Here is a 24,757-nt window from a genome sequence, read left to right on the forward strand (position 1 = left end):
AGTGCCTACCACTGAGCCACATCCCCAGCCTTTTTAAATTTGTGAGACAGGGTCTCACTAAGTAACCCAGGTGGTCTTAAACTTACCATCCTCCACATGTATGCTGTCATGTCCAACTTAAATCACTGTTTTGGATGTTCTTTGGGCCTCCAACTCTAGAGCTTGGGGAAGAGTGGAGATGACTGGATCTTGATTGAAGAGAAATGCATCTTCCAATAGTTCACTGCCCCAGAAGTCCTTTCTTTTCCTGGAAACTGCCTATCTCAACCACCTAGAAGATTGTGTTCACAGAGGAGACATCACATATATCTGCAGTCAGAGTCTACAATGGCTGGGAGGATTCTAGAGCCTTTTTCCTTAGCACCTGAAGGACAGAGAGACCTGCTTTTTACCCACCCTTATTTATGCCACTTGACATTATACCTGCCTCTGAGCCATATAAGTATTCCCACTGTCCCAGGAAGGGGACCCTAGTAAAAGCCATAAGGAGTCATGAGACCTGTGGATTTCTACAGAATATGCAGGACCCTCCTACCTGTGTAATATGCAGCAGGCTCTTCAGTACTTGGGGAATAAATGAGAGAGGCCAAGAGAGATGTGAAACATCTTTGAGTCCAGGTGAAAACACTGAGGAAGAGATTCCCATGTTTCTGCTTCAGAGCCCTGAGGCAGGTAGAACTCAGAAAGTGGGTTGTTTTTAAGCTTTTCCAGCCGCTGGAGGAGGCTAGTTCCTGATACTCCACTTCCCTTCTGTTAATGGGAGGGCTGTGTTGGCTCTCTAGAGGGCTGATCAGAAATAGGAATACCTGGGCTCACCCCCACCCACTAAATGGACCATCAAGAGTGAGTATTGGGTATCTATATTTCATAACTAGCCTAATGATAACCAGAGTAACTGAGTTGGGGAACCAGAGTGCTAACCAGAGACTCTAAGACTTTCTTGTACTGAACTGCCTCCTGCCTGAGGTAATCAGGCTCCAGTCACTTCCTGGAGCATGACAAACCCCACCTCCACCCTCAGTGGGCCACCCAGCCCTGAGTCCTCAGCACAGCAGCTGCTCCACCCTCCTCACCCCAGGGATACCTGTGAGACTTGAGCACAGTGAGTGTAGCCAGGACAGTGGGAGAACAGGTGGGGCTCCCTGCTGGGTACTGGGCTACCCAGCCATGCTTTGGGCCCTCTGGCCAAGGTGGCTGGCAGGCAAGGGACTGCCCCTCCTGGGAGCAGTGCTGCTGCGGAAGAAAAAGAAAGAACCTCAGTGGAGGCACTTGCAGGTATGTACTGATCTTACCTGGAAGTTATGGGAGCTGCTATCCTCTGTGAAGTAAAAGGCCAGCCCCCACACTTGATTTTGACTTGAGATGGGACATACCACCAAACAACCTGGTAGACCTAAAATTAAAGATATTGGCTAAGGGTTTGGCTCTCAAAAATAATCCCCTCCAAATAGGAAATGGAGGGCACTTGTCTTTGATTGACTTTTCCAAGAATGCTCTTGTCTGGCTGTAGAACCCACTGTGGTAGAAGGAATAAGGAATTTGGGGGAATTATGAGAGGACAGTTTCACTCCCTGGAAACTGCAATCTGATGTTATCTCTCCTGCATCCAAGCTGCAATCTCCTTAATGACTTGTCAGACCGGTACAAGCCAGTGACTCTTGACTTCCCTTCACCTGCCTGCTGCCTACTAGACTGTCTTCCAGCCTCTGTCAGGGAGTTAATGGGTGTGGTGAATCACAGATTTCTCTTCTAATATTTAATCTCCTTAAACACATTACTCCATCCTCAGTCTACAGCAGAAGCACCATAGTCCAAGGGAGCTGTAGGCTTGTGGTTATGACAACCATACTTTGTTCTGCTAGCTCATGATCGAGCTGAGATTTGAAACCAGGACTGATGGATTTTAGGTTTAGGTTCATTACCAATGCTGAATTCTCAATACCTAGACCCTGTAAAGTTCTCCCAGGTAAAGACCTTCTAGTATAGTAACATCAGTGACTCTGGGCCAAGCTGCTGCTTCTTGATGGGACACAGGGAGACCTGAGCTGAGGATCACTAGAGGGAAACCAGACCCCACCCCCAGCTTTCTGGAGCTGAATCCATGGAGTTCTGTTGTTTCAGCAGGAAACTCACCCATACTATGATCTCCAGGTGAAGGTGCTGAGAGCCAGAAATATCCAGGACACAGACCTGTGTGAGTGACACCCATCTCCACCTTCTTTTCTTCCTTTTCCTAGGGCTTTCCCAAGTTCATCTTAAGTTGTGTATGTATGTGTGTACGTGAGTGTGTGTGCACATATTTGGAGTGGGGAGGGTTGTTGCTGACCATTGAGCAAGGCTGCTTAGGTGAGGGGCAGACAGGAAGGGGCCACTGGCGGGAAGAGTTCTGCAGACTCCAGACTCCTCCCTGAATCTAGATGTCAGCCTGAAAGAGTATCTGTTGCCACAAGTTGATACCTACTTTCCATGCTCATGTTTACATGGTGATGGGGGTGGGAGGGTTATTGCTTGAACCAGACAATTTCTGGGAATTACTCAGTAGTCTCCATGTGATTTTTTCAATGTGTCACTGTAGGATTTATGTTCAGTTGAGTAGGAAATGTAACTAGTCAAGTTGGAGTCAAGGACACTAAAACTCCCTGCTCCCGACTTCCACCCCACCACACAACATGGGCAGCCTCCTTTTCCTCTAGGCCAGGAAACCTTTATAGCAATAGAAATTTGAGGCTGAGGACCTCTCTCTGCAGTGTCCAAAGCTGACTGCTATGTGCAACTGTGGCTGCCCACGGCATCCCCTATCCCTGCACAGACAAGGATGGTGGCTAATTGCAGTGACCCGGAGTGGAATGAGACCTTTCACTACCTGATCCATGGTGCTGTGAAGGTGAGAACCAACAATGGACCAGTCTGCAGAAGGAAAGGAGCTTCTCCAAGCTTCTTACCTCCTGCCTGCTTCCTTGTCAGAATGTCCTGGAGCTCACTCTCTATGACAAGGATGTTCTGGGAAGTGACCAGCTCTCCCTGCTCCTGTTTGACCTGAGTAGTCTCAAGCCTGGCCAACCCCACAGACATACCTTTCCACTCAATCAGCAGGTGAGTCCCATCTGGGCTAGCAGCAAGCCAAGCTGGAAGAGATGATACCAGCCCAGGGCCACCAATGGGAGAGGGGGCTCCTGTCAACAAAGACAACCAAGTCTCCAAGACAGACTCGCCTCCATCCTGAAACATCAACCCTAACATCAACCCTATAAAGCATATACTGCTTCCCTGTGTGAAAACAAAATGTGGGCTCCTAGAGGACAGTGTGCTTAGTCTGTCTGGGTCTCTGCTGAATCCTCAATAACTAGAACAGCATCTGGCACACACTTCTGAAAGCTTTCCTGTGTCCATGAGAAGCCATGACAGTCCTCTTCTAGTCTGGAACCCAGCAGGGTTGAGGGTCAGAGATGTCCCTGAGACTTTCATAGCCTTTTTAAAAACAGGTGTCCCCATGTTCTCTCCATGTAGGATTCACGAGAGCTGCAGGTGGAATTTCTTCTGGAGAAGAGGTGAATCCAGGCAAAGTCAATGCCTCACATTTACTCTCAGACTCACAGACACATGAATTGTAGCAGTTCCTAGTTGCTGGTTACCATATCCTATGATGGTCTTATAGGCCTGGCCTTAGAAGGGACAGCTTGCTTTGGATACCCATTATTTGTTGGCAGACAGGTCCCCCACCCCCAACCCTAATACTCCCCAGGCTCTTCCAGCTGCTTTGGTAACACTGTTGTAATAGCCATAGCAATGAAGCCAAATGGCTCATGAGCTCCTCCTTTGCAGCCAAGTGCCTGCATCTGAAGTCATCACCAATGGAGTCCTGGTGGTGAGTAGGGAAGATGGGCTTGGGGTTATCTGGGACCAGGGGGCAGAGAGGAATCCATGACTGAGTCCATGATACTTACTTTTCTCCTTAGAGGAGAGATGAAGAATAGGAAGCTGTCCTGAGCCTGGGTGGACAGGTCAGGACCTAGGCTTTCTACCTTGTGCACAGCCATTATTCCTTTGAGACCTTGACTGTTGAGACTGTCAAAGGAGCCACAGTCAGAGTCCTGTACTCTTCTTGCCCTCCAGGGCTGACTTCCTCTGTGTCCTGGGAGGGGAACATGGTACAACCTTGGGGCCTGCTAAAGAAGACCCTGCCCATAAGTCATTGGTCCTTGGAGAGCTATTTTTTGGAACTTGCCCCAGATACTCCTCTCTCCCTTCAACCTGGTCCAGACCTCTGGAGAGCCCTGTGGGCTCTGGCTCCCAAGACTTCTGCTTTCCTCAGGCTCATCCCTGTCTGAGAATCCAGGGCACTCTCAAGGGAGATGGGATAGCCCCACATCCAGAGTATGGTAAGTCTGGTCAGAGCCTTGGGTCTTGCCTTCTCTGCTTTGGGGAGGAGGGAAGTCATTGGGGAAATGCTGATATCAAGAAGAAGGGTCTAGGGCAGGAAGTTCCTAAATTTTTCACTGCTTAAAACTGACCAAGGATGGAATAGATTGCCCCGGAGGTAGCAAATTTATGGAAGTGTTCAAGCATAGAGGTTCTATCCATCCAACTATTGCTCTAAAACAAATACCCACAAAACCTCAGTGGCATACAATAAGAAGCACTTATTTAGCTCACACATCTGGCAATCAGCTGTGACTTTGCTGATTAAGATTGGGTTTGGCACGGGTAGCTTCAGGTGCCTGGGCTCTGGGTCTGGCTCTGTTCCATGTGTCTGTCCTCTACCTCTGTGACCAGTAGACAAGCCTGGGCATGTTCTTAATGGGCTGGGGCCACCATTGCAGTCTGCCATAGACTCAGGAGGAGGAATCCAGATGTGGGAGTACAGTTGAGATAGTGTGATAGCTAAGATCTCTTCCTGTATGGAGAGTCAGAGCCTTTGGGATAAATGCTGTTTAGGTGGCATGGGGCATTTACTAATCGAACACTGTTAAGCACTTTACATCTGTTACATCTCGTAATCCTAGCAGCAACCCCATGAAACAGGAATAATCACTAACTTCTTTTAGTCCATGAGACTGAAATCTATTATTTCTTCCTATGACTAACATATCCATATCTCCATAAACTTTCATGTGAATGAAATAGCACATTCCCAGTTTTCTCTAATTCTCTCCCTCTCTGAGGGCACATCAAGTCTCTAGTTTTATCTAGTGCAAGGAAGTACTATAAGGGGTAAGACCCCAACCAATGGGTCTGCCATCCTTGGGAACGTTGGGTCTCTGTTGTTTTCATGTTGTGTTTGGGATTTGGGACTCTCCTTTGATCTGTGGTGCCCTCTGCCTTTTTATCTTAAAGTTATTTCCCTGTGGTCTGCATAACACCCCTGGTAGGAAGCAGGGAAGGAAGCAGCCCCATTGCTCCTTTCCCACCGGTCTGTCTCTGCTTCTTCCCAGCCTGGGTCTCAACTTCTATCCTGTACTGCCCCTCCCCTACTTCCCCAAAACATATTCTCTCTGCATTCATGAATCACATTCTTCCTTTGTAACCTCCTCTGCCCACTTCCTATATTCTCTACTTTTAGAAACTAAGGCCAGAACAACTTGTAACCTATTTCCATTTTCTCTCTGTTCATAAACCTTCCCCAAGGCAATGAGCACAGAGCTGGAATGGGGAGAAAGTGATGGGGGAAACTACCAGTTGAAAACTGATAATTAATATAATAAATAACTAATTTTATATAATTACATATCAAATAATTACTGTAATAATTTCAATCACCAGGTCCATAGGCTATGACCAGGAGTCCTCTGCCTCCCCACTTCCCACCTTTACCCTTTCCCTAGGCATTTGTGTATTCTTCACACTCCCCAGGGGCCCCAATTATAAATAAGGTAGATTATAGAACCCAAGAGCCTTCCATGATGCTTTTCTGTGATCAGGTGCCTGAAAGAAGGGTGAGCAGAGTTGGGATTCCTGGGGAAGAGAAGAGAGGAGTTTTTGCTGTCCAGGGTGCTACTGTCATGAGGCACACTTACTCCTCACCTGGTCTCTCTGCCCTCAGGCTTTAGGCAGATCCAGCTGGCAGTGCCTGGGGCCTATGAGAAGCCACAGCTCTTGCCCCTGCAGCCATCCATGGAACCAGGCCTTCCACCCATTTTTACCTTCCATGTGAATCCAGTGCTGAGCTCCAGGCTGAATGTGGAGCTGGAGGAGAAACTCACAGTTCTACAGGTGAGTGAGCACAGTGAAGGGTGGGATGATGCGCTTGTCCAGGCTGAAGGAGGCTCCAGAGCCACATTTTCCTTCACTCTGGATTGATCCTTGGAGTCTTCTTCACAGAGTGGGCCAGTTGCTGAGCTTGAGGTGCAAACCAGCCAACTGGGAGAGCAGAGCATCCTGCTCTCCACTCTGCCCCTAGGCCAGGAGGAACAGCACCTTATGGTCCTCAGGAAGGTAAGGTTCTATTTGGGTGCCAGGGACCCCTGACTGCTATGTGACCACCAAGAAAGGTCTGGGAACAAGGGAAAGATCAGGCCAGCCCTGAGCTTAGCCTTACTGTTCACATCTGGCCAGAGCTACCTGAGAAATGGGGACCAAAAATGGGACAGCTTTCCTGGGAGAGTCCTGCTTTGCATGCTTAGGGATGGTGCTGATGTCTTTTTCAGGGCCAGGAGGTAGCTCTGAATGTGAAAGCAGAAATGAGGTGAGGTGGGACTTCCAGCAGAAGACCTTTTGGGGCTGGGCTGGAAGTGTGGGGAATTACTCAAATTTTATTGTGCTATCTGGCTCACTTGGCTCAATTCATGGGAACCTTCCCTCCCCAGTTTTGGATCTGGTGGGACATTGCCAGGAATTTTTTTTAGGGGGGCAGTGCTAGGAATTGAACCCAGGGCCTCATGCTTGCTAAGTACACACTCTACCACTAAGCTACATCCCCAGAACCCCACACACACCTGTCAAGATCTTCCTGAAGGGTTCCATAGAGTATGGGGCTGCTCCTGAGAAACTGGGCTGGGCTTGAGGTTCCTCTCCACTGAACAGCCACCCACTACCCTTCCCCACTCCCTCTGAGGCAGCTCTGGGGACTTGGACCTGCGACTTGGCTTTGACCTCTGTGATGGGGAGCAGGAGTTTCTGGACAAGAGGAAGCAGGTTGTATCCAAGGCCCTGCAGCAGGTGCTGGGACTGAGCCAGGCTCTACATTGTGACCAGGTATGGAATGGAGGCAGAGTAGAATCTCAGGGTTGCTGGACCAAACATTGCCTCTTTCTTTAAGGGAACTTGTGTGGTAAGAGGTTACAGAAAGCCTAGAGGAACATGGGATTTAGGCTTGTTTGCCTGAGCTGATGAGAATGATCAAGAAAGTCAGGAGACCCTTTGTGGAACAAAGGCTAAATAGTCCTGGCCAAGAGTAGGTGTCTTAGTTACCTTGGGTCACTGTAACAAAATACCACAGAGTAGGTGACTTAAACAACAGAAATCTATTTTCTCACAGTTCTAGAAGCTGGAGTTCAAAAATCAAGGTGCCATCAACCAGGCCTGACCCTGTTTAACTTCCAAAAGCAGACAAGATCCAGGATGTTCTGGGGTCAGGGTTGGGTTCTGATGAGTCCTCCCTTCCTGGCTTATAGATGTCCTTCTTGCTATGATCTCACATGCCTCTCCTCTGTACATGCATGTGTGTACTTGTATGTGTGTATATGAGAGAAGGGGAGAGATAGAGGAGAGAGAGAGAAAGTTCTCTGGTGTTTTTTTGTTTGTTTGTTTTTGTTTTGTTTTTTTTCCTGAGACAGAGTCTCACTAAGTTACTCAGGCTGAACTCAAATTTGGAATCCTCCTACTGCTACCTCAACCTTCCGAACTGGGATTACAGGCATGCACTACTATGCCCAGCTTTTGTCCTTTTCTTATAAGAACATCAGTCCTATCAGATTGAGGCCCTACCCTATGACCCTCACCTAATCTTTATTATCTCCTTATAGGCTCTATCTCTTAAAACAGTTACATTGGGTTTGGGGTCTTTAAAAAATTTTGAGAGGATGCAACTGAGTCCATAACAGTGGTCAAAGAGATTTGGAAGTAGAAGATCTGTGGGATCCCTGTGGCTGGGAAAGAAGAGAGGGGTTTTGAGAGGTAGGCCTGTGGTATACCAGGAAGAGGCTGGTGGCCTCCTTCTGGCTGCGTGTTTGCTCAGGAGATAGAGCCCATGCCCAGCATCAACAAGCTGACATGCCTGGCTGGCTCATTTGGGTGACAGCTATGCCCTCTCAGTGCTAGATATTTGCTGTCTCATCCATCATTCTGAACAACAGGGCCCTCCATGATCAGAGACCAGGGAATATTTTTTCAAGATAGGAGAAGAAAAGAAGACAGGGAAAGGAATCAAAAGACTGGGCAAAGGCCAGGCATGGTGTCACACTCCTATAATCCCAGTAGACCGGTAGACTGAAGCAAGAGGATCACAAGTTCAAAGCCAGCCTCAGCAGCTTAGTAGACCCTTAGCAACTTAATAAGACCCTGTCTCAAAACAAAAAGGTCTGGGGACGTGGTTCAGTGGGTTCAATACCTGGTACCAAAAAAAAAAAAAATCTGGGCAGAATGAACCAACCCTTTGTAGAAAAGCTAAACAGCCCAAACACTTTTGAGTCTGATCCTATCACGCACCAGTGATCCTGAGGTAGTGCTAAGTATTTGGGTACAACTCCCACAGGTTCAGGCTGCTTGCTGGTCTTTGTTTCTTTAGCTTAGTGGTTCCCAACTGAGGGCAGTCTTGTCCCCATTCTCCAGAGAACATTTTTCACTATCTAGAGGTATGTTTTATTGTCACAACTGGGGTAGGGGAAGTAGAGGGATGCTACTGGAATCTACTGAGTAAAGGCCAGGAGTGCTGCTAACCACCCCAACTTATGGGACAGCACCTCACAACAAAGAATTATCCAGCACAAAATATCTGCATTGCCAAGATTGAGAAACCCTGATTTAACTTTTTGGTGAGTCAAATATAGCTTTCAGATAATCTGCCTTCCTGGAATACTGGTTAAGCATCATCTCTGGAGCCATAATGCTTGGGTTTGATAGCTCATTACTTACTAATGGTATGATCTTGGACACATTGTTTGACCTTCCTGCACCCAAGTTTACTCATTTGCAAAATAGAGGTCTCATTGGGTTGCTATGGAGATTCAAGGAGGTAAAACCTGTAAGGCTTCTATACTATCTGACATAGGTAAGCAATAATATTTAAAGCACAGTAGCAGTCATGGTTGTTGCTGTCCTTATTATTGTGCCCAGGTGCCTGTGGTAGCTGTGTTGGGTTCTGGGGGTGGAACCCGAGCCATGACTTCCCTATATGGCAGCCTGGCGGGGCTGCAGGAGCTTGGCCTCCTGGATGCTGTGACCTACCTGAGTGGGGTATCTGGGTCCACCTGGTAAGTGAGGCAGGGCAGGGTACAGGGTAAAAGTGAGCTCTGAAGGGCAGGGATGTGGCCTGATCTGATAGGGTTGTGAGAAGGAACTGGAGCCTATCTTCAAGGGGGTGAGGAAGGGAAAAAAGAGGTTGAATCTCAAGGGCCCCTCTGAATGAGGGCATCAGACGCACATGATGGGGAGGACGGTCACTCACAGACTCCTGGATCCCCCTTCCCCTTGCTGTGCTCCCTTGTCCCTAACTCATAGGTTCCCCTATATCCCCAGGTGCATCTCCACACTCTACAAAGACGCAGACTGGTCCCAGGTGGCCTTGCAGGACTGCATTGAGCATGTCAAGGCACGGGTCTGTAGCAGTAAAATAGGGGCAATGTCCACAGAGCAGCTACAGTACTACACTCAGGAACTGGGGGTCCGGGAGAGCATCGGCTATAGTGTGTCCCTTGTTGACCTCTGGGGCCTCCTCATTGAGTATTTTCTGAACCAGGAGGTAAGAGAAGAGCAAGAAGTAAATATACTCTCTCCCCTTCCTACCTCCTGCTCTTTTTTCTACCTTATCCTCTAGCCTAAGGTATGAGACTTGCAAAACTGTCTCTGAGGGGTGAGCTCCTCTTAGGGGAAAGGGTGAGACACCAAGGTGGGCTGACACTATTTCATCTTTCAGCCTTCTAATCCTTGGGGAGGGAGAGCCATTCTGCTAGTCTCAACTCTGTCTGTATATTGGAATCTCCTACATGGTTTTTCAAAATATCTGTGCCTGGGCCCCACTTTCAGAGACTGATTTTAGTTGGTCTGGGGTAAGGCCCTAGCACAGGTATGTTTCGAAAGTGGCTCTTCCTCTCACTGAGTCACAATGCCAGGTCCACTCATCCATCAGTGCAACCCTGACTCCTACCACCTGGTGACTACTCCCAGAATTGCAGGCCCAGCCTGTCCAGGGCAATGAGGTTCAGAGCTGCTGACTCATTCACTGTGTATGGATCTCAGTTGAGTGTGCATGTCACCAATGATTTCTCATTTCTAAGCCAAGAAGCAACATTTCCTATTAATTTTATTTTTAATTAAATTAGACTACCTTCTCAATGTCAAACTCTCTTGTGTTCTAATATGCTTCTTTGAATGGGAAGAAGAGGAAAAGCTATTTCCATAGACCCTGGAATTGTACAAAACCCACAGTGACCTGACTTCTGCTGCAGCCTATACTTCTTCCTTAGACAGCTCTCTCTACAACCCTGGCCTTAGCAACTCAGTCTCTCTTGTGGGCATGCCACACCCAATGGAGTGCTAATCTCAGGCCATGGGGGAAGAGACTCTTAAATGACCAAGTTGTTTTCCTTCTCTGATGCCCAGGAAAACCCTGCCAAGCTGTCTGACCAACAGGAGGCCATCAACCAGGGTCAGAATCCTTACCCCATCTATGCCAGTGTCAATGTCCACACCAACATCCGTGGGGAAGACTTTGCAGGTACCGGGGTGTGGAGACCAAGGAGACAGAGGAGATGGTTGGTAGAAGGATGAACCAGGGCTATCAGGTACAAGTGGAAGGTGGCCACAAGCTGGGACCTTGGAGCACAGTGGGGTTGCTACTTTCTGTTCTTGGCAAGGCAAGATTCCTGCTTAGGCTTGAGAGTGCTGATGGAAAGCCCCTGGTGACTTTCCCTTCCTTTGGGCCCCCAGAGTGGTGTGAGTTCACCCCCCATGAGGTCGGCTTCCCCAAGTACGGGGCTTATATTCCCATTGAGCTTTTTGGCTCAGAATTCTTCATGGGTCGACTGCTGCACCTCAGGCCGGAGCCACGCATCTGCTACCTACAGGGTGAGTCTAGAGTGAAGGGCTTTGAGACAGGCAGGTGCCTGGACCAGGCCCTGACGAGGGAGGCCTACCTGTCTTCTTAGGTATGTGGGGCAGTGCCTTTGCAGCCAGCCTGGATGAGATCTTCCTGAAGACTGCAGGGTTGGGTCTGGGATTCCTGGACTGGCACAGAGACAGTGTAAACATCACAGGTGAGGGCAGAGACCCAAACCCCCACTACCACTTGGCAGAGGGATGAAAAATGAAGGAAGGGATAAAATAGAAGTTGGCTGTCCTATGGAATTCAGGGAAGTCCTGAGGAAATGACCTCTAACTTAGGGTCCTTCGGTGCCTAGGATGTGATAAGACCACACCTTTGAGTTTTCTGCTTTGAACTCTAATTAGATCAACTTGGCCCAGGATCACCAGGTGTTTTTTCTTACTTCTTTCATGTCTCCCTCTCAAACTGGTCCTTAAATAGCCTGGGAGAGTCCTGCTATGCAGTTATCTTTCCCAGCTTTCTTTCCTGGATAACTTTGCTCAACTCTTAAGATTAAGCTCAGGTATCACTTTCTCAGAAGTCTTCCCTTTTCCACTCTATCCCTCTAGGCTGATTGAAGGGTTTTACCACCCTGATCTCCTAGGATTGTGTGCATGTCCCATCATTGTTCATACCTAGGGCAGTATCATGATTCATTATCTCTTTATATGACCACTCTACCAGAGTAAACCTGAGACATGCCTGGTCAGAGCCAAGCCCTATTCACCTTTGTATCCTTCATACCTAGCAGAAATACAATACTCAGTGTTTAAGGGATAGAATTCTGACCAGAAGTTGTATATACAACTATTTCAGAAGGGTAGGAGGTTAATTATTTAATGAATGCAAAGTCATTGGTAACTTTCAAAACACAAGGCCACAAAAGAAAAAGTCTTTTAAAAAGGATTCTGGTCACTGGGTGTGGTGACACACTTATAATCCCAGCTTCTTGGGAGACTAAAGCAGAAGGATTGCAAGTTTGAGGCCAACCTGGGCAATTTAGTGAGATCCTGTCTCAAAAGAAAAAAAGTGGAGTGAGGATGGGGTGGGAGTCTGGAATTGCTTGCTAGTAGTACATGTGAGGCCCTGGGTTCAATCCCCAGTACCACAAAAGTGTTCTGTGAAGCAGTAGTCAGAGGACCGGAGGGGTTTGGAAGAATAGGAGGGGTAGGGAGGGTGCAGAGTGGGAAGGATGAGAGCTTCTCTGAGCTGTAAGGGTCACTGGACAAAGAAGGTACCACTTTTCACTATGTTTCACACACACCTAGATGACTGCCAGAAGTTCCAGCTGCGTGACCCTACATGTCTACGTACCAGGCTCTTTACCCGACAGGGGCCCTTCTCCCAGGCCCTGCTGGACATATTCACTTCCCGCTTTACCTCTGCCCAGAACTTCAACTTCACCCGGGGCCTCTGCCTGCACAAGGACTATGTGGCCTGTCGGGAGTTCATGGCCTGGAAAGGTGGGTTCTGCCCTGGGTAGGGAGTGGGTAGCTCACTTCCTGCTCATGCCTGTGGCTCACTGGGGCCAGCACTAGCTTTTGTCATGGGATGTAGGAGTGTTTAGTTGTGGTCTTCTGTTGCCTGGCGGCCAATGAAGAAGAGCTCTCTGGTCACTGTGCCAAGAGGCGGAAAGCAGGGTTGGAGGGCTGGTGTGGGAGAGTCCCTGGCTGTTAGAGGGAGCGAGAGAACTCTGCAGAGAGGATGAGACTACAAGTGCAAAGAGGGTCACTAGCAAGAGCAACTGTGCTTGTCCCTATATACCTTGCAGACACACACCAGGATTCCTTCCCCAACCAGCTCACACCCATGCAGGACTGCCTGTCCCTGGTGGATGGAGGTTTTGCCATCAACTCTCCATTCCCACTGATTCTGCAGCCTCAGCGGGCAGTGGACCTCATTCTGTCCTTTGACTACTCCTTGGAGGCCCCTTTTGAGGTAAAGCAGGGAGAGAGCAGGGGTCCTGAGGTGAATGGGGAGGAGGGAGAAAAAAGGGCTCTTCTGAGGGGCTGGTGAGATGTTTGGAGCTCATCCAACATGGCCATGCTCTATGGCAGGAGACTTTAGAACACTGTTGGCAGTCTAGGTCCATCTGGAAGAGGAGACTGACTGGGATTATGGGAGGAATTGCGAAGAGGAGGTCAAAGATGGTCCTCAGGCATCCTCTAGACTCTGCTCTACACCTTGCCCATTCATGATAGGTTTCCCATTCCAGTCTGGGCCTGGGCCTGGCCTGTTGCCCTCTGCTACTATGGTAACAACAGAACCCTTTGAGTGACTCCAGCAGTGACTCCCTCAAACTGTGCAGGGCATTGGCTGGTGCCACTTCCAAAGGTGGATTCTGGTCATGCCACTGGACCAGCCCTTCCTTCTTTGTTTTTGTCTTTGTCCTCCGAGGTCCAATGAGTGCCTGGGATTGGAGGATTGATACAGCCTCAGCCAGCACTGATCCCATGAACATTGTGTTCACCTTGTGAAATTGAAATCAGTCCCCAACAGGGAGCAGAGTGGGGCCAGAGAGGGGAGGCCATGTCATAACGAGGAAAGATGGGGAGAAATGTGATGACAGAGGCCTCATTGATTATTGATCATTATTGATTATTGCTAATCTTCTAAACCCCACTAGTTATTCACATTTTTATTTGACAAGTGAGGAGTGTCACTCCAGAAGGTCACTCAGCTAATCAGAAGCAGAACTTGCCTGAAACCTGGGTCTGAATGAGTCCAGGTAGGGGTAAGGCAGGGGTGGGAAACAGGCAGGACCAGAAACTTACCTCCCTACTCAGGTCTTACAGATGACAGAGAAATACTGCTTGGACCGAGGGATTTCCTTTCCCAAGATTGAGGTGGGCCCTGAGGACTTGGAAAATCCCCGCGAGTGCTATCTGTTTACCAAGGCCAAGGACCCCAGTTCACCTATCGTGCTACATTTTCCCCTGGTCAACCATACTTTTCGCACACACCTGGTTCCAGGTAAGAGGAAGACCCAGTCCTGCATCTGACCTACAGAGCTTTGGGGAAGGGATGCTATTCCAATAGTAGACCTTCTGGATTCCTGAAGGGCCTGAGCTGACCATTGGTGCCCTCTGCTTACTGGATCTCAGCATTCACACTGGGATATCTCCTCCTAATGGGCCTGAGAGCTTAGATGTGGGCCCAGGCAGCACCCATAGGGAACCAGACAGGTGTCTTAGGGCAAGGAAGGTGTCTGGGCTATCAGCTCCCAGGCAGTTCCCGAGTGTTCCAGCCTGGCTTCACGTCCACTTCCCTACCCACAGGTGTGGAGCGGCAAACTCCTGAGGAGAAGGCCTTTGGGGACTTTGTCATCAACGGGCCAGACACCCCCTATGGCATGATGAATTTCACCTATGAACCCAAGGAGTTTGATCGCCTGGTGGCCCTGAGTCGATACAACATTTTGAACAATGTGGAGACCGTGAGGCATGCCCTCAAGCTGGCTCTGGACCGGCGGCAGGCTGGGTAGAGGACTGGGAGCTGACCAGGCTGGAATCAGAGGACTATAGCAGAGGAAAGATGTGGGACTCTAGCCCAGGGCTTGCCAAAGGAGGAGTCAGGGCTTTAGAGGGGTTCTGCTTTCCACTTCTCTAAGAATTACCCTGAGATCCCCTGAGCCTAGACAGTCTTGCAGACTTGCAGCTTGGACTTAGGGTGGGAACTTTCTCTTGTGTTTCTTAGAGAAGATGGGGCAATACATCATTCCAGGGGACCAGAGGATATAGGGCAGAAGAGAACAGTGCTTGTTTCCCAGAGTGGTGTGGAGAAACCAGGCCTGTCTTGCCACAAGGGCTACCCCCAACACAGAAGGACTCAGAGCCCAGGCTCTCACTCCTACTTCCTAGAGTGGGAGTTGTGAGCACTGATGTGCAGGCTCCCCTCCTTACACTGGGACCTAAAGCAGAGATGCAGTCACCCAAGCTGCCTGCAAAGTGGCCCTGGCCCCCATCCTACCCCAAGCTCCTGGATGCAGCTGTCAAGAATAAAAAGGAGCCCATGGGTCACCAGCCTCCAAGTCATTGACTCCAAGTCCACCTGCTGACTCTCCTTTGCCTCCTGGCCTCCCTTATCCCTCCTCACACCTCACCATCCTTCTCTGTTCAGACTACTGAAGCCATGGCATGATGGCCCAACCTGGCCAGGTTCCAGCCCATGGGTATGTACAATATTCTACTCTTCAAACTTCAGCTGCATTCCCTGGTCATGTGTACCGCTACTGCCTCAGGCAAACACAGTCTCCCCTTTTCTAGAAACTAAGTGGGTGTGTCTAGAGGGGACATCTGTTTACCAGATGGGGTGAATATGTGCCTGCATGTGTTGCAAGATGTGTGCCTATTCCTAGTTAAGGTGGGGAGAGTGAGCACCTGTCTATTGGCAAGGGTTAGGCAGTGGTAGAAGGAGCCCTTGCCTCTTTTATAGATTCATCCAATGACCTAGACAAGTCTGTTTTTCTCTCTCCCTCTTTCTCATTTCCTCCAAATTTGAAAACCTCTCTGGTATATGCAAATTTCAGACCTGTGAAGAGATCATCCTGACCAGACCCTCTCCCTTTGATCCTTATCGTCTCATCCTGCCCTGCCCAAGTGCTCAGCCACTTGGGCCCCTGCATAGTCACTTGAATATTTCCTCCTTCTGTCCCCTGCGTGCACACACACACACACCCCTACCTGCTCTCTGGGACCTGAGAGCCTGTTTGAATCAGGACATCTATGTTGGGCAGCCTTACCTGCCCTAACTTTGGGAAGAAGACCCTAGTTCTGGCTTCCAACTAGGAGGAGAGTGATCAGAGTCAACTGTGATCCCTGCCCAGACTGGTCTGGGACCCAGAGACCGCCAGCTGATGTGAATGAATGGTAAGGGAAAGCTATATCCCCAGGCCCCTCCCACCACACTTTATTTTTTTGAGACAGGGTCTCACTAAGTTGCTGAGGGTTCTCAAACTTGGATCCTTCTGCCTCAGCCTCCTGAGTCGCTGGGATTACAGCATGCACCATTGCACCTGGCCCAACACATGAATTTTTAGGGATACCCATATCCAAACTGCAGCACTGGTTCAGTTGTCTTTTTCCCACTGTTTTCCCTCTGCTGCTTTGAAGTTTATATAATCTATTTCTAGTTCTGGTGGTTTCTCTTATCAGTTTCGTTGACACGTAATTTATATGCAATAGCCTACATCCTTTCTAAGTTAGTAGTTAGTGAATTTTGACAAATTTATATAAGACATGTACCCCACCTGCCACAATCAAGATATGGAACATTTCCATTGCCCCAAAAGTATCTTGTGTTATGCTCTAGTCAATTCCCACTCACCCCTGCCCCTGGTCTCAGGTGACCAAAATCCTCAGTCATATATTTTTTGTTTGGTTTGGTTTGGTTTGTTTGGTTTTCAGTACCAGAGATTGAACCCAAGGGCACTAACTACAGAGCTACATCCCCAGCCCTTTTTATTTTTTATTTTGAGACAGGGTCTCACTAAGTTGCTTAGGGCCTCTCTAAATTGCTGAGGCTGGATTTGAACTCACGATCCTCCTGCCTCAGCCTCTCATGTTGCTGGGATTTCAGACATGTGCCACTGCACCTGGCCCTCAACCATAACTCTTTTTTTTTTTTTTTTTTTCACTTAAGGGAGTTTATTAAGCAAACAGGCAGAGTGTCTCCTACAGGGTAAGAGAGAAAATGAGAGGAAAAGAGAAAGAGAGAGAGCGTGCACAAGAGAGAGTGAAAGCCAGAAGGAGAGAGCATGAAAGCAGAGAGAGAGAGAGAGAGAGAGAGAGAGAGCTTGAAAATGGCGGAGGTGCCATTCTTAAGCAGTCAAATTCCGCAGGCTAACAGGGGACCAATAACGGAGAAGGATACTTGCAAGCTGACTGATGAACCAATATCTAGCTAGGATGTTCACACTGACAAGCTAGGTTGTAAATTGGGAGGCAGGGAAATGGCTGCAGCATAAAAGGCAGGGAGCAGCTTTATATTATATTCCCCCGTTTTTGTTTTTATAAGAAGATCTTTTGTTCTCCTGTTCTCTCCCTGCTTATCTCGACTTCCTGCCTATGTGACTGGGCCTGGTTTTGCAGGTGAGGTGTAAAAAGTAAGAAGTGGATGGGGTAGGGGGAGAGTCAAAGTAATTCAACCAAGCAAGAGCCCAGGGGGCATTAATTAACAGCTCCTTGTTTGCAGTCTTTGATAAGGGCAAGGAAATTTGGTAAACAATGGACTCTGAAAATCCAACTTCCAGATTTCCAGAGGCAGATGGCTTTCATGGACTTCATTTCCTCGATTTGACCGAGTCCCTATTTCTACACTAACTGCCTGTCCCCAATTCTGACTTCATTCCCCCCTCTAGTTTTAGGAACTCCTTACTGCTGTAGGGAAAGGGAGTGACAACCGCTCTGGCTTCTTCGAGCTGGAAGGGGGCAGCATGGGGCAAGTGGGTCAATCGAAGGGTCCATGGTAGAAGTCTGGTTGGGGGAGAGCAGGTTGTAAAGGCATCTAGGGGTAGGTGCTTCTATGAGAGAAGAATAAAAAGACATGAGTACTGAAATGAGATTAATACAAGATAAATATTGCAGAATCTGGAACATGTCACTGAATATCATGAAGATGACAGAAGTCAATAATCCCTCACCAGAAGGTGGAAGAAATTGTTCCCATAACAAGGCCTAACAAAGGTTGGAGAGGACAAGGCCTTTATTTGGGAACTTTAACATTGTCCAGGTTATCAGGAATATAAACACAACATTTAACTCTTAATGTCATTGATGTCCCCAGAAAATATAGTTAAGCTACTTAATGTCATCTGACTTATCCTTTTAATGGTATAACCTGTGTGTTAGTAGAGATCTCTATATTTCTGTTACTTAGGGCTAGATAATACAAGTGTATATTTTAAGTTACATTTAATTATTGTTTCTTTTAAATGCCCAAGAATGGCTATATTTTGGTAATAGAACATTAAATGATAGAAATAAATCCCCAATATGATTTATTCTTCTTATAAGTTTAAAATTACCATTACAGACAAGTTTAATTTGGAGAATAGCAGCTTGATAAATTTCCTGCTTTAAAGGCTTATATACCTGGAAAATATGAACACATTTAATATACAAAGAATGACCATTCCACAATTATTACCAAATTTAGTTTTTAAAGAAAAATTTAAACTCTGTAACATAGTACAATACTTTAACAGTTGTTTAACCATAATTGTATAAACCCCAATTTTTAAGACTACTTGTTCTAAAGAATAGAACTTATCAGACATAATATTAAGAGTAAATTTTACCAACCTATGAAACCACCAATAATGTTTGAGTATGTTACTCCATGGAATTTAAGGAGTTGAGAGTGCTCAATGTTATTTAATAATTAGCATTTTAACTTTGGAAATTAATCAGATATCTCTAACAAACACATTTGAGTAATCCCATGCATGTCTACTCTAATTCACTCATCTTATTGTAAAAAAAACAAGATATCAGACAAGTGTACCAACAGTATTTGCTGTCTCTTTCCTGTTGAAGAAAAGTCCTAGAAAAATTGATGTTAGACATTTTATAAACATCAACATTTTATTAGTTTGACCACCTAGAGACTTGTGAGTTAATTTTAAAGACATTTTACTTTTATTAGTTTACCCAATTTAAATTGAACCTTTTTAAATTACATGAATTAAAAGTATTTGGATCCATTTAAAAAAATTATTAATTTATGTGTGCTTATATTTAGTTGCACACAGACAACACGTAACACAAAAGCAAAGACCTTGTAATGTTTATCTCCATTGCAATGTAACATGTTCAAAAATAATTCAATTTGAATAAAAAGAACTGATCAAAAAAAGTCATGAGCTCAAAAAATATAGAATTTAAGGAAAAAAAAAAAACCAAGAGTCCTGGAAAAATACTATGGCTGTTAATTGTTTTGGTAAAGCATCATAGAATTTCTTTTGCTGGAGTTCAGGTAAAACTTTTTGCCTTTTTTTTTCCCCCTTGGGTTTGAGACTGGTCTCCCACTGCTCCTTCTGGCTTTCTCCAATTACATTTCAATGTAAGCCTTGACTGAGATCTGAAAGGAGCTGAGATAACAGGTTTTAGCAGAAACTTGATGCCTAAGGCATTTTAACCCTTTTTCCTGGTTAGTGATCAGATCAGGTTTGGATGCAGAAAATTATGAAACATTATCTCCTGCTACTTTTGAGGAATGGGGCTGCTATATCATACTCCTTACTGCGACATGCCACTGACTGTTGAGCTGGTTACTCCCTCCACACCGGCCACCTCCCATAGGGGGACTAGAATATGTGTGCAGGACCTTGTGGCAGGAGGACTGGGTGGGCTGGGCAGGAGAACAGAAGCAGAAACAGAATGGGGCAAAGGAGATGGGGAAGCAGTGGCCAGAGGGGCCTCTGCCACAGTGGACCGGTATGGGGGTGGTTTGTTAGCCAAGTTGGAGAAGGAGGAGGGTTTAAGAGGGGGAGAAGAAGCCAAAAGGAGGTGTTGGAGTTCGTAGGAAGAGCAAAGAAGTGCAAGAAAGAAAAGACTTGAAGTTAAGGACTCCCTTTCCATCTGCCCGCTCGCTCACAGAAGCTGTGTGCCATTATGTGGCCATTTTGGATTGATTATCTGAAGGGTACTGTGGCCAAATAGCATTACACAAACAAATAAGTTTTGATGGCTTTAAGCTGGGGGTCAGGCAAAGGTTTATAAAGTTGTCTAATAGACATATTGGGGGGTGAATCTGCTGGGATGGAGGACACAGATTCCATGGTGGAGATGGATAAACAGCCAAGTCTGTGCCCCGGTGTCCTGGGTAGTGGGGGTTTCTGCTGGAAGGAAAGACTCTCCTGCCATTTGGGGGGCATGGGGACTGGATGCAGGGAGAGACCATCTGGTGGAAGCCACCCAGGTTGCAGGCCCAATTACAGTCCTTGCAGCCTAAGCCTGGTAGTCACCTTTCCACAAACCTCTCCAGGGGTATATCAGAGTCCCAGCCCAATACTCTACGGGCCTGCCCTACTAGAGCTCAGAACTACTGCACACCCATGCCACCTGTGCCACTAGCTGCTGATCACCTGCTCCCCTATCTAAGCTCCAGAGCATAGCCTATTTCTTTCCCAGAAACTCCAGATCAGCTGTGGCCTGAACAGTGGGTTAAACGACTTGCTCCATTTGAATCCTTTCCAAAACAGTTCTTCCTTGAGTACAATTTCTCAGCCTAGGTTTCCCATATGAAGTTTCTTTATATCTTATGGTTATTCTTATGATATAGTCTATAATTCTTTATATTGAATTTCCTCTATATATTAAACTCCCTCTTGGATTGGACCCAGACTAGCTTCTATTACTGTGTTTGAGAAGCCTACTTCAACCTAATTGCTAATCCTTTGTGGGCAACTTATCTCTCCTTCCTGAGGGCTTTTAATATTTTTCTTTGTTTTTGTGTTCTGCAGTTATATTACAAGTTATACAGCATGAATTGGTTTTGTCCTCCAGATGTGTTGCAATTCCTGAATAATAGCTTGAATAATGATAGCTACAATCTTTTGAGTATTAGCTTCAGGTTAGGCACTATTATAAATCCTTTGCAATGTTAATTCATTTCATATTCACAATACTATCATCTTCTTCATTCTTTAGGCAATTTAAGTGTTTTGTCCAAACCACACAGTGATACACATTGAAGGCAGGATTTGAACCTAGGCTTTTCCCAGGCTGTGTTTGTCAGCTTTCTATCACTGTGACAAAATATCTGAGATAGCCAGGTGTGGTGGTGCACTCCTGTAATCCCAGTGGCTTGGGAGGCTGAGGCAGGAGGATTGTGAGTTCAAAGCCAGCCTCAGCAAATTAGCAAGGGCCTAAGCTACTCAGTGAGACCCTGTCTCTAAATAAAATACATAAAATGCTGGGGATATGGCTCAGCATTCCAGTGCCCCTGAGATCAATCCCTGGTACCCTCCACCCCACACATACACACACACAATTCTGAGATAAACAACGTAAAGGATGAAAGTTTTATTTTGGCTTACAGTTTCAGAGGTTCCAATTCATGATCACTTGGTTCCATTTTTTGGGCCTATGAGGCAAAAGCAACATATGTTCTATAGCAAAAGAACATAATGGAGCAAAGCTGCTTACCTTATAGAGGCCAGGAAGAAGAGAGAGAAAGGAAGAGAGTGCGCTTTTAAAAAAGTCCCTCTCCTCAAACCCATTATGGTATGAATCCATCAATGGATCAATCCATTGATGAGGTCAGAGCCCTTGTGATTTAATTGCCCCAAAGCCCCACCTCTGAACACTGCTGCACTGGAGCCAAGACTTTTGGGGGACATTTAAGCTTCAAACCATACCATGGGTCTTCCCATGAAATTCATGAAACTCCATGAATTTCTTTTCTGCTTAAGCCAGTTTGAGTTTGGTTTTTCCTACTTGCAAAAGTCCTGACTAATCCATTAGGCAATGGGATAAATATTGCTGCTACTTATGAAATAAGAAATCTAGGAAGGAAAAAGTTTCTTTGGGAAATAAGAGGCACAATATGTATTACTTCATTCAGGAACCTGCTGAATATCTCCATTGATGTCAAAACCGTCTCTAGCACTTGTTATTGCTGTGTTCCAAATATTTCCTGTCCATGTGGCCTCTCCTGGAACTAATGTCTTCAGGAAATGAACTGCCTCTGAGCTGTGTTTTGCAGCAGTGGGTCCTGAAACTCTAGAATGGCATTGAGTTGTGATTTATTATTCATGACAAAGCATCCACATTTTCAAATGATTTTCTTTAAAATTTTAATTTTATTCTGATCAAGGTATGTTTTCTGTATGTGTGATGCCAGTGATTGAATCCAACAGTACTGTACCACTGAGCAACAGCTCCAGGCCTTTTTATTTTTAATTGTGAGACAAGGTCTCACTGAGTTGCCCAGACTGGCCTTAAACTTTCAGTCCTTCTGCCTCAACCTCCAAAGTCTCTAGGATTATAGGCATGTGCATGATGCCCAGCTGTTCTTATTTAAAAAAAAATAAAATAACTTTATAAAGCCTGAAATGATAAAACATTTGATCCCTGCCCACACCTACTCACCTAGCAGCAACTGCATTGAACTCTTTTAGTTATTTATTTGGGTATATATCTCCATATTTCTAAACAACATGCTGATAATATTATTTCTTAATTATTTCACAGTTTTTGTAACCTTTCCTCCCTCCACTTCCCAATATTGTTATGCTTTTGGTCAATATTTGTTGTTTATGTTATTGTGATTATATAACATGATATGATTGTATTTAATTTATTTATTTTTGTGGTGCTTGAGATTGAACCCAGGGCATCAGGCTTTCTAGGCATGAGTTCTACCACAGACTTATATCCCTAGCCCTTTTATTCTTTATTTTATTTTTATTTGTTTTTTAAATTTGTTTTAGTTATAGATGGACACATTTTATTTATTTGTTGATTTATTTATTTATTTATTCATTTTTGTGGTGCTGAGTATCAAACCCAGTGCCTCACATGTGCGAGGCAAGTGCTCTACCACCAAGCTATAACCCCAGCCCTGTTTTTTTTTTTTTTTGTTATATATGACATATATCATACATACATGGAATACATACATACATGGAATATAACTTTCCATTTTTGTGGTTGTACATGTTATGGAGTTACACTAGTCATGTATTCTTATATGAACTTTGGAAAGTTATGTCTGATTTATTGTAGTCTTTCCCATTCCCATCATCCCTCCCTTCCCTTCCCCCCACTCCTCCCTGTCCAATCCAGTGAACCTCTACGCCCCTTGGGCCTATTGTGAGTCAGCATCTGCATATGAAAGAGAACATTCAGCCTTTGGTTTTGGGGGATTGGCTTATTTTGCTTAGCATGGTAGTGTGCAGTTCCATCCATTTACTGGTAAATGTCACCATTCTTCTTTATTGCTGAGTAATACTCCATTGTATATATGTACCACATTTGTATTATCCATTCATCTGTTGAAGGACACATAGGTTGATTCCATAGCTTAGCTATTGTAAATTGAGCTGCTATAAATATTGATGTGGTTGTGTCACTGTAGTATGCTGATTTTAAGTTCTTTGGGTATGTGCAGAGGAGTGGGATAACTGGGTCAAATGGTTCCATTCCAAGTTTTCTGAGGAATCTCCATACTGCTTTCCAGAGTGGTTGCACCAATTTGCAGTCCTATGAGCAACGTATGAGTGTACCTTTCCCCCCACATTCTCGCCAGCATTTATTGTTACTTGTATCCTTGATAATTACCTTTCTGATTGGAGCGAGATAAAATCTCAGTTTGGTTTTAATTTGCATTTCTCTAATTGCTAGTGATGTTCAACACTTTTTCATGTATTTATTCATCATTTGTATTTCTTCTGTCTGTTCAGTTCCTTTGCCCATTTATTGATTGGGTTATTTTTTTGTTTTGTTTTTTTGGTGTTGTTTGTTGAGTTCTTTATATATCCTGGAAAGCCTTTTATTCTTTATGTTTTCCTTGGGCTGAATGGTTACCTCACTTTTCATTTTAATGATTTTCTATGTTACTATCACTAATTTGTCCTCAGACTCTCCACCAGCAATGTAAATCTCTTGACATATCAGGTAATCAACTTCATTATTTTTTTTCCTCTTTGACTTTCTCCTCTTTTTTTTTTTTTTTTTTTTGTACTGGGGATCGAACCCAGGGATGCTTTACCGCTTAGCTATAGCCCCAACACTTTTTTTTATTTTGATACAGGGTTTCACTAAGTTGCTTAGGGCCTTACTAAGTTGCTGAGGCTGGCCTCAATCTTGGAATCCTCCTGCTACCACCTCCCAAGTCACTGGGATTACAGATGTGTGCCACTGTGCCCAGTCTTCCTCCTTCTTTTGGTATTCCTTCATGTCCCATGTTAGACTGGTTTGCATTTAGGTAGTATCCTAGAATTTCCTTCATTATCATCCTGGATATGCCTTCACCTTGCTTTTATTTTGCATCCTGTTTCCTACACCCTATTCCTTCCTCTTTCTTGACTCATTGTCTTATTTTGGGGGGACACATCCTTTAGTACCTCACTTTTTAAAGTGTACTCTTTAACACAACAATGGCATCACCTGAAAGCTTGTCAGAAATGCCACTCCAGACACACTGAATCACAATATGCATTTTAACAAGTTCCCTGGATAATTATGGCACTTTAAAGTTTAGAACATACTGCTCTGGTAGCATTTCTGCATTATGCACTCTACTCTCTTTTTTATTTTTTACTTTTTTGGTGGTAGTGGGTATTGAACCCAGGGGTGCTCTACTTTTGAACTACATCCCTAGTCCTTTTTTATTATTTTGCTGAGGCTGGTCTTGAACTTGTGATCCTCCTGCCTCAGCCTCCTGAGTTGCTAGGATTACAGGGGTGTGCCACATGCCTGCCTCTACTCTCATTTTTTTTTTTTAGTACCAGGGATTAAACTCAGAGGCACTTAACCACTGAGCCACATCCTCAGTCCTTTTTTATATTTTATTTAG

At 45.7% G+C, this 24,757-nt stretch overlaps 1 protein-coding gene across 7 annotated transcripts in view; it reads left to right on the plus strand.

The window, feature by feature from the left end:
• Positions 1–1,050: 1,050 nt before the first annotated feature.
• The window catches only part of Pla2g4f (phospholipase A2 group IVF), a 29,462-nt gene continuing 5,755 nt past the window's right edge, over positions 1,051–24,757 (plus strand). The window contains exons 1-20 of one of the 7 annotated variants that reach the window (XR_007107089.1): positions 1,051–1,275; positions 2,122–2,194; positions 2,748–2,884; positions 2,965–3,093; positions 3,508–3,548; positions 3,823–3,865; positions 4,313–4,379; positions 6,041–6,210; positions 6,319–6,432; positions 6,645–6,682; positions 7,056–7,191; positions 9,271–9,407; positions 9,673–9,895; positions 10,756–10,870; positions 11,083–11,220; positions 11,301–11,408; positions 12,505–12,699; positions 13,008–13,174; positions 14,023–14,209; positions 14,515–15,407. Coding sequence is in view for 6 of the 7 variants with exons in the window: in XM_047540141.1 (XP_047396097.1) it covers positions 1,168–1,275; positions 2,122–2,194; positions 2,748–2,884; positions 2,965–3,093; positions 3,508–3,548; positions 3,823–3,865; positions 4,313–4,379; positions 6,041–6,210; positions 6,319–6,432; positions 6,645–6,682; positions 7,056–7,191; positions 9,271–9,407; positions 9,673–9,895; positions 10,756–10,870; positions 11,083–11,220; positions 11,301–11,408; positions 12,505–12,699; positions 13,008–13,174; positions 14,023–14,209; positions 14,515–14,720 (2,532 nt within the window). In the remaining variant the exon portion in view is untranslated. Of the gene's footprint in view, positions 1,276–1,799; positions 1,967–2,121; positions 2,195–2,747; positions 2,885–2,962; positions 3,094–3,507; positions 3,549–3,822; positions 3,866–4,113; positions 4,380–6,040; positions 6,211–6,318; positions 6,433–6,644; positions 6,683–7,055; positions 7,192–9,270; positions 9,408–9,672; positions 9,896–10,755; positions 10,871–11,082; positions 11,221–11,300; positions 11,409–12,504; positions 12,700–13,007; positions 13,175–14,022; positions 14,210–14,514; positions 15,626–24,757 lie in introns of those variants that run through there. The other 6 variants (XM_047540141.1, XM_047540142.1, XM_047540143.1 and 3 more) reach the window with 6 other exon arrangements.

This window comes from Sciurus carolinensis, chromosome 2 (assembly GCF_902686445.1).
Source record: "Sciurus carolinensis chromosome 2, mSciCar1.2, whole genome shotgun sequence".
Classification (NCBI taxonomy): Eukaryota; Metazoa; Chordata; class Mammalia; order Rodentia; family Sciuridae; genus Sciurus; species Sciurus carolinensis.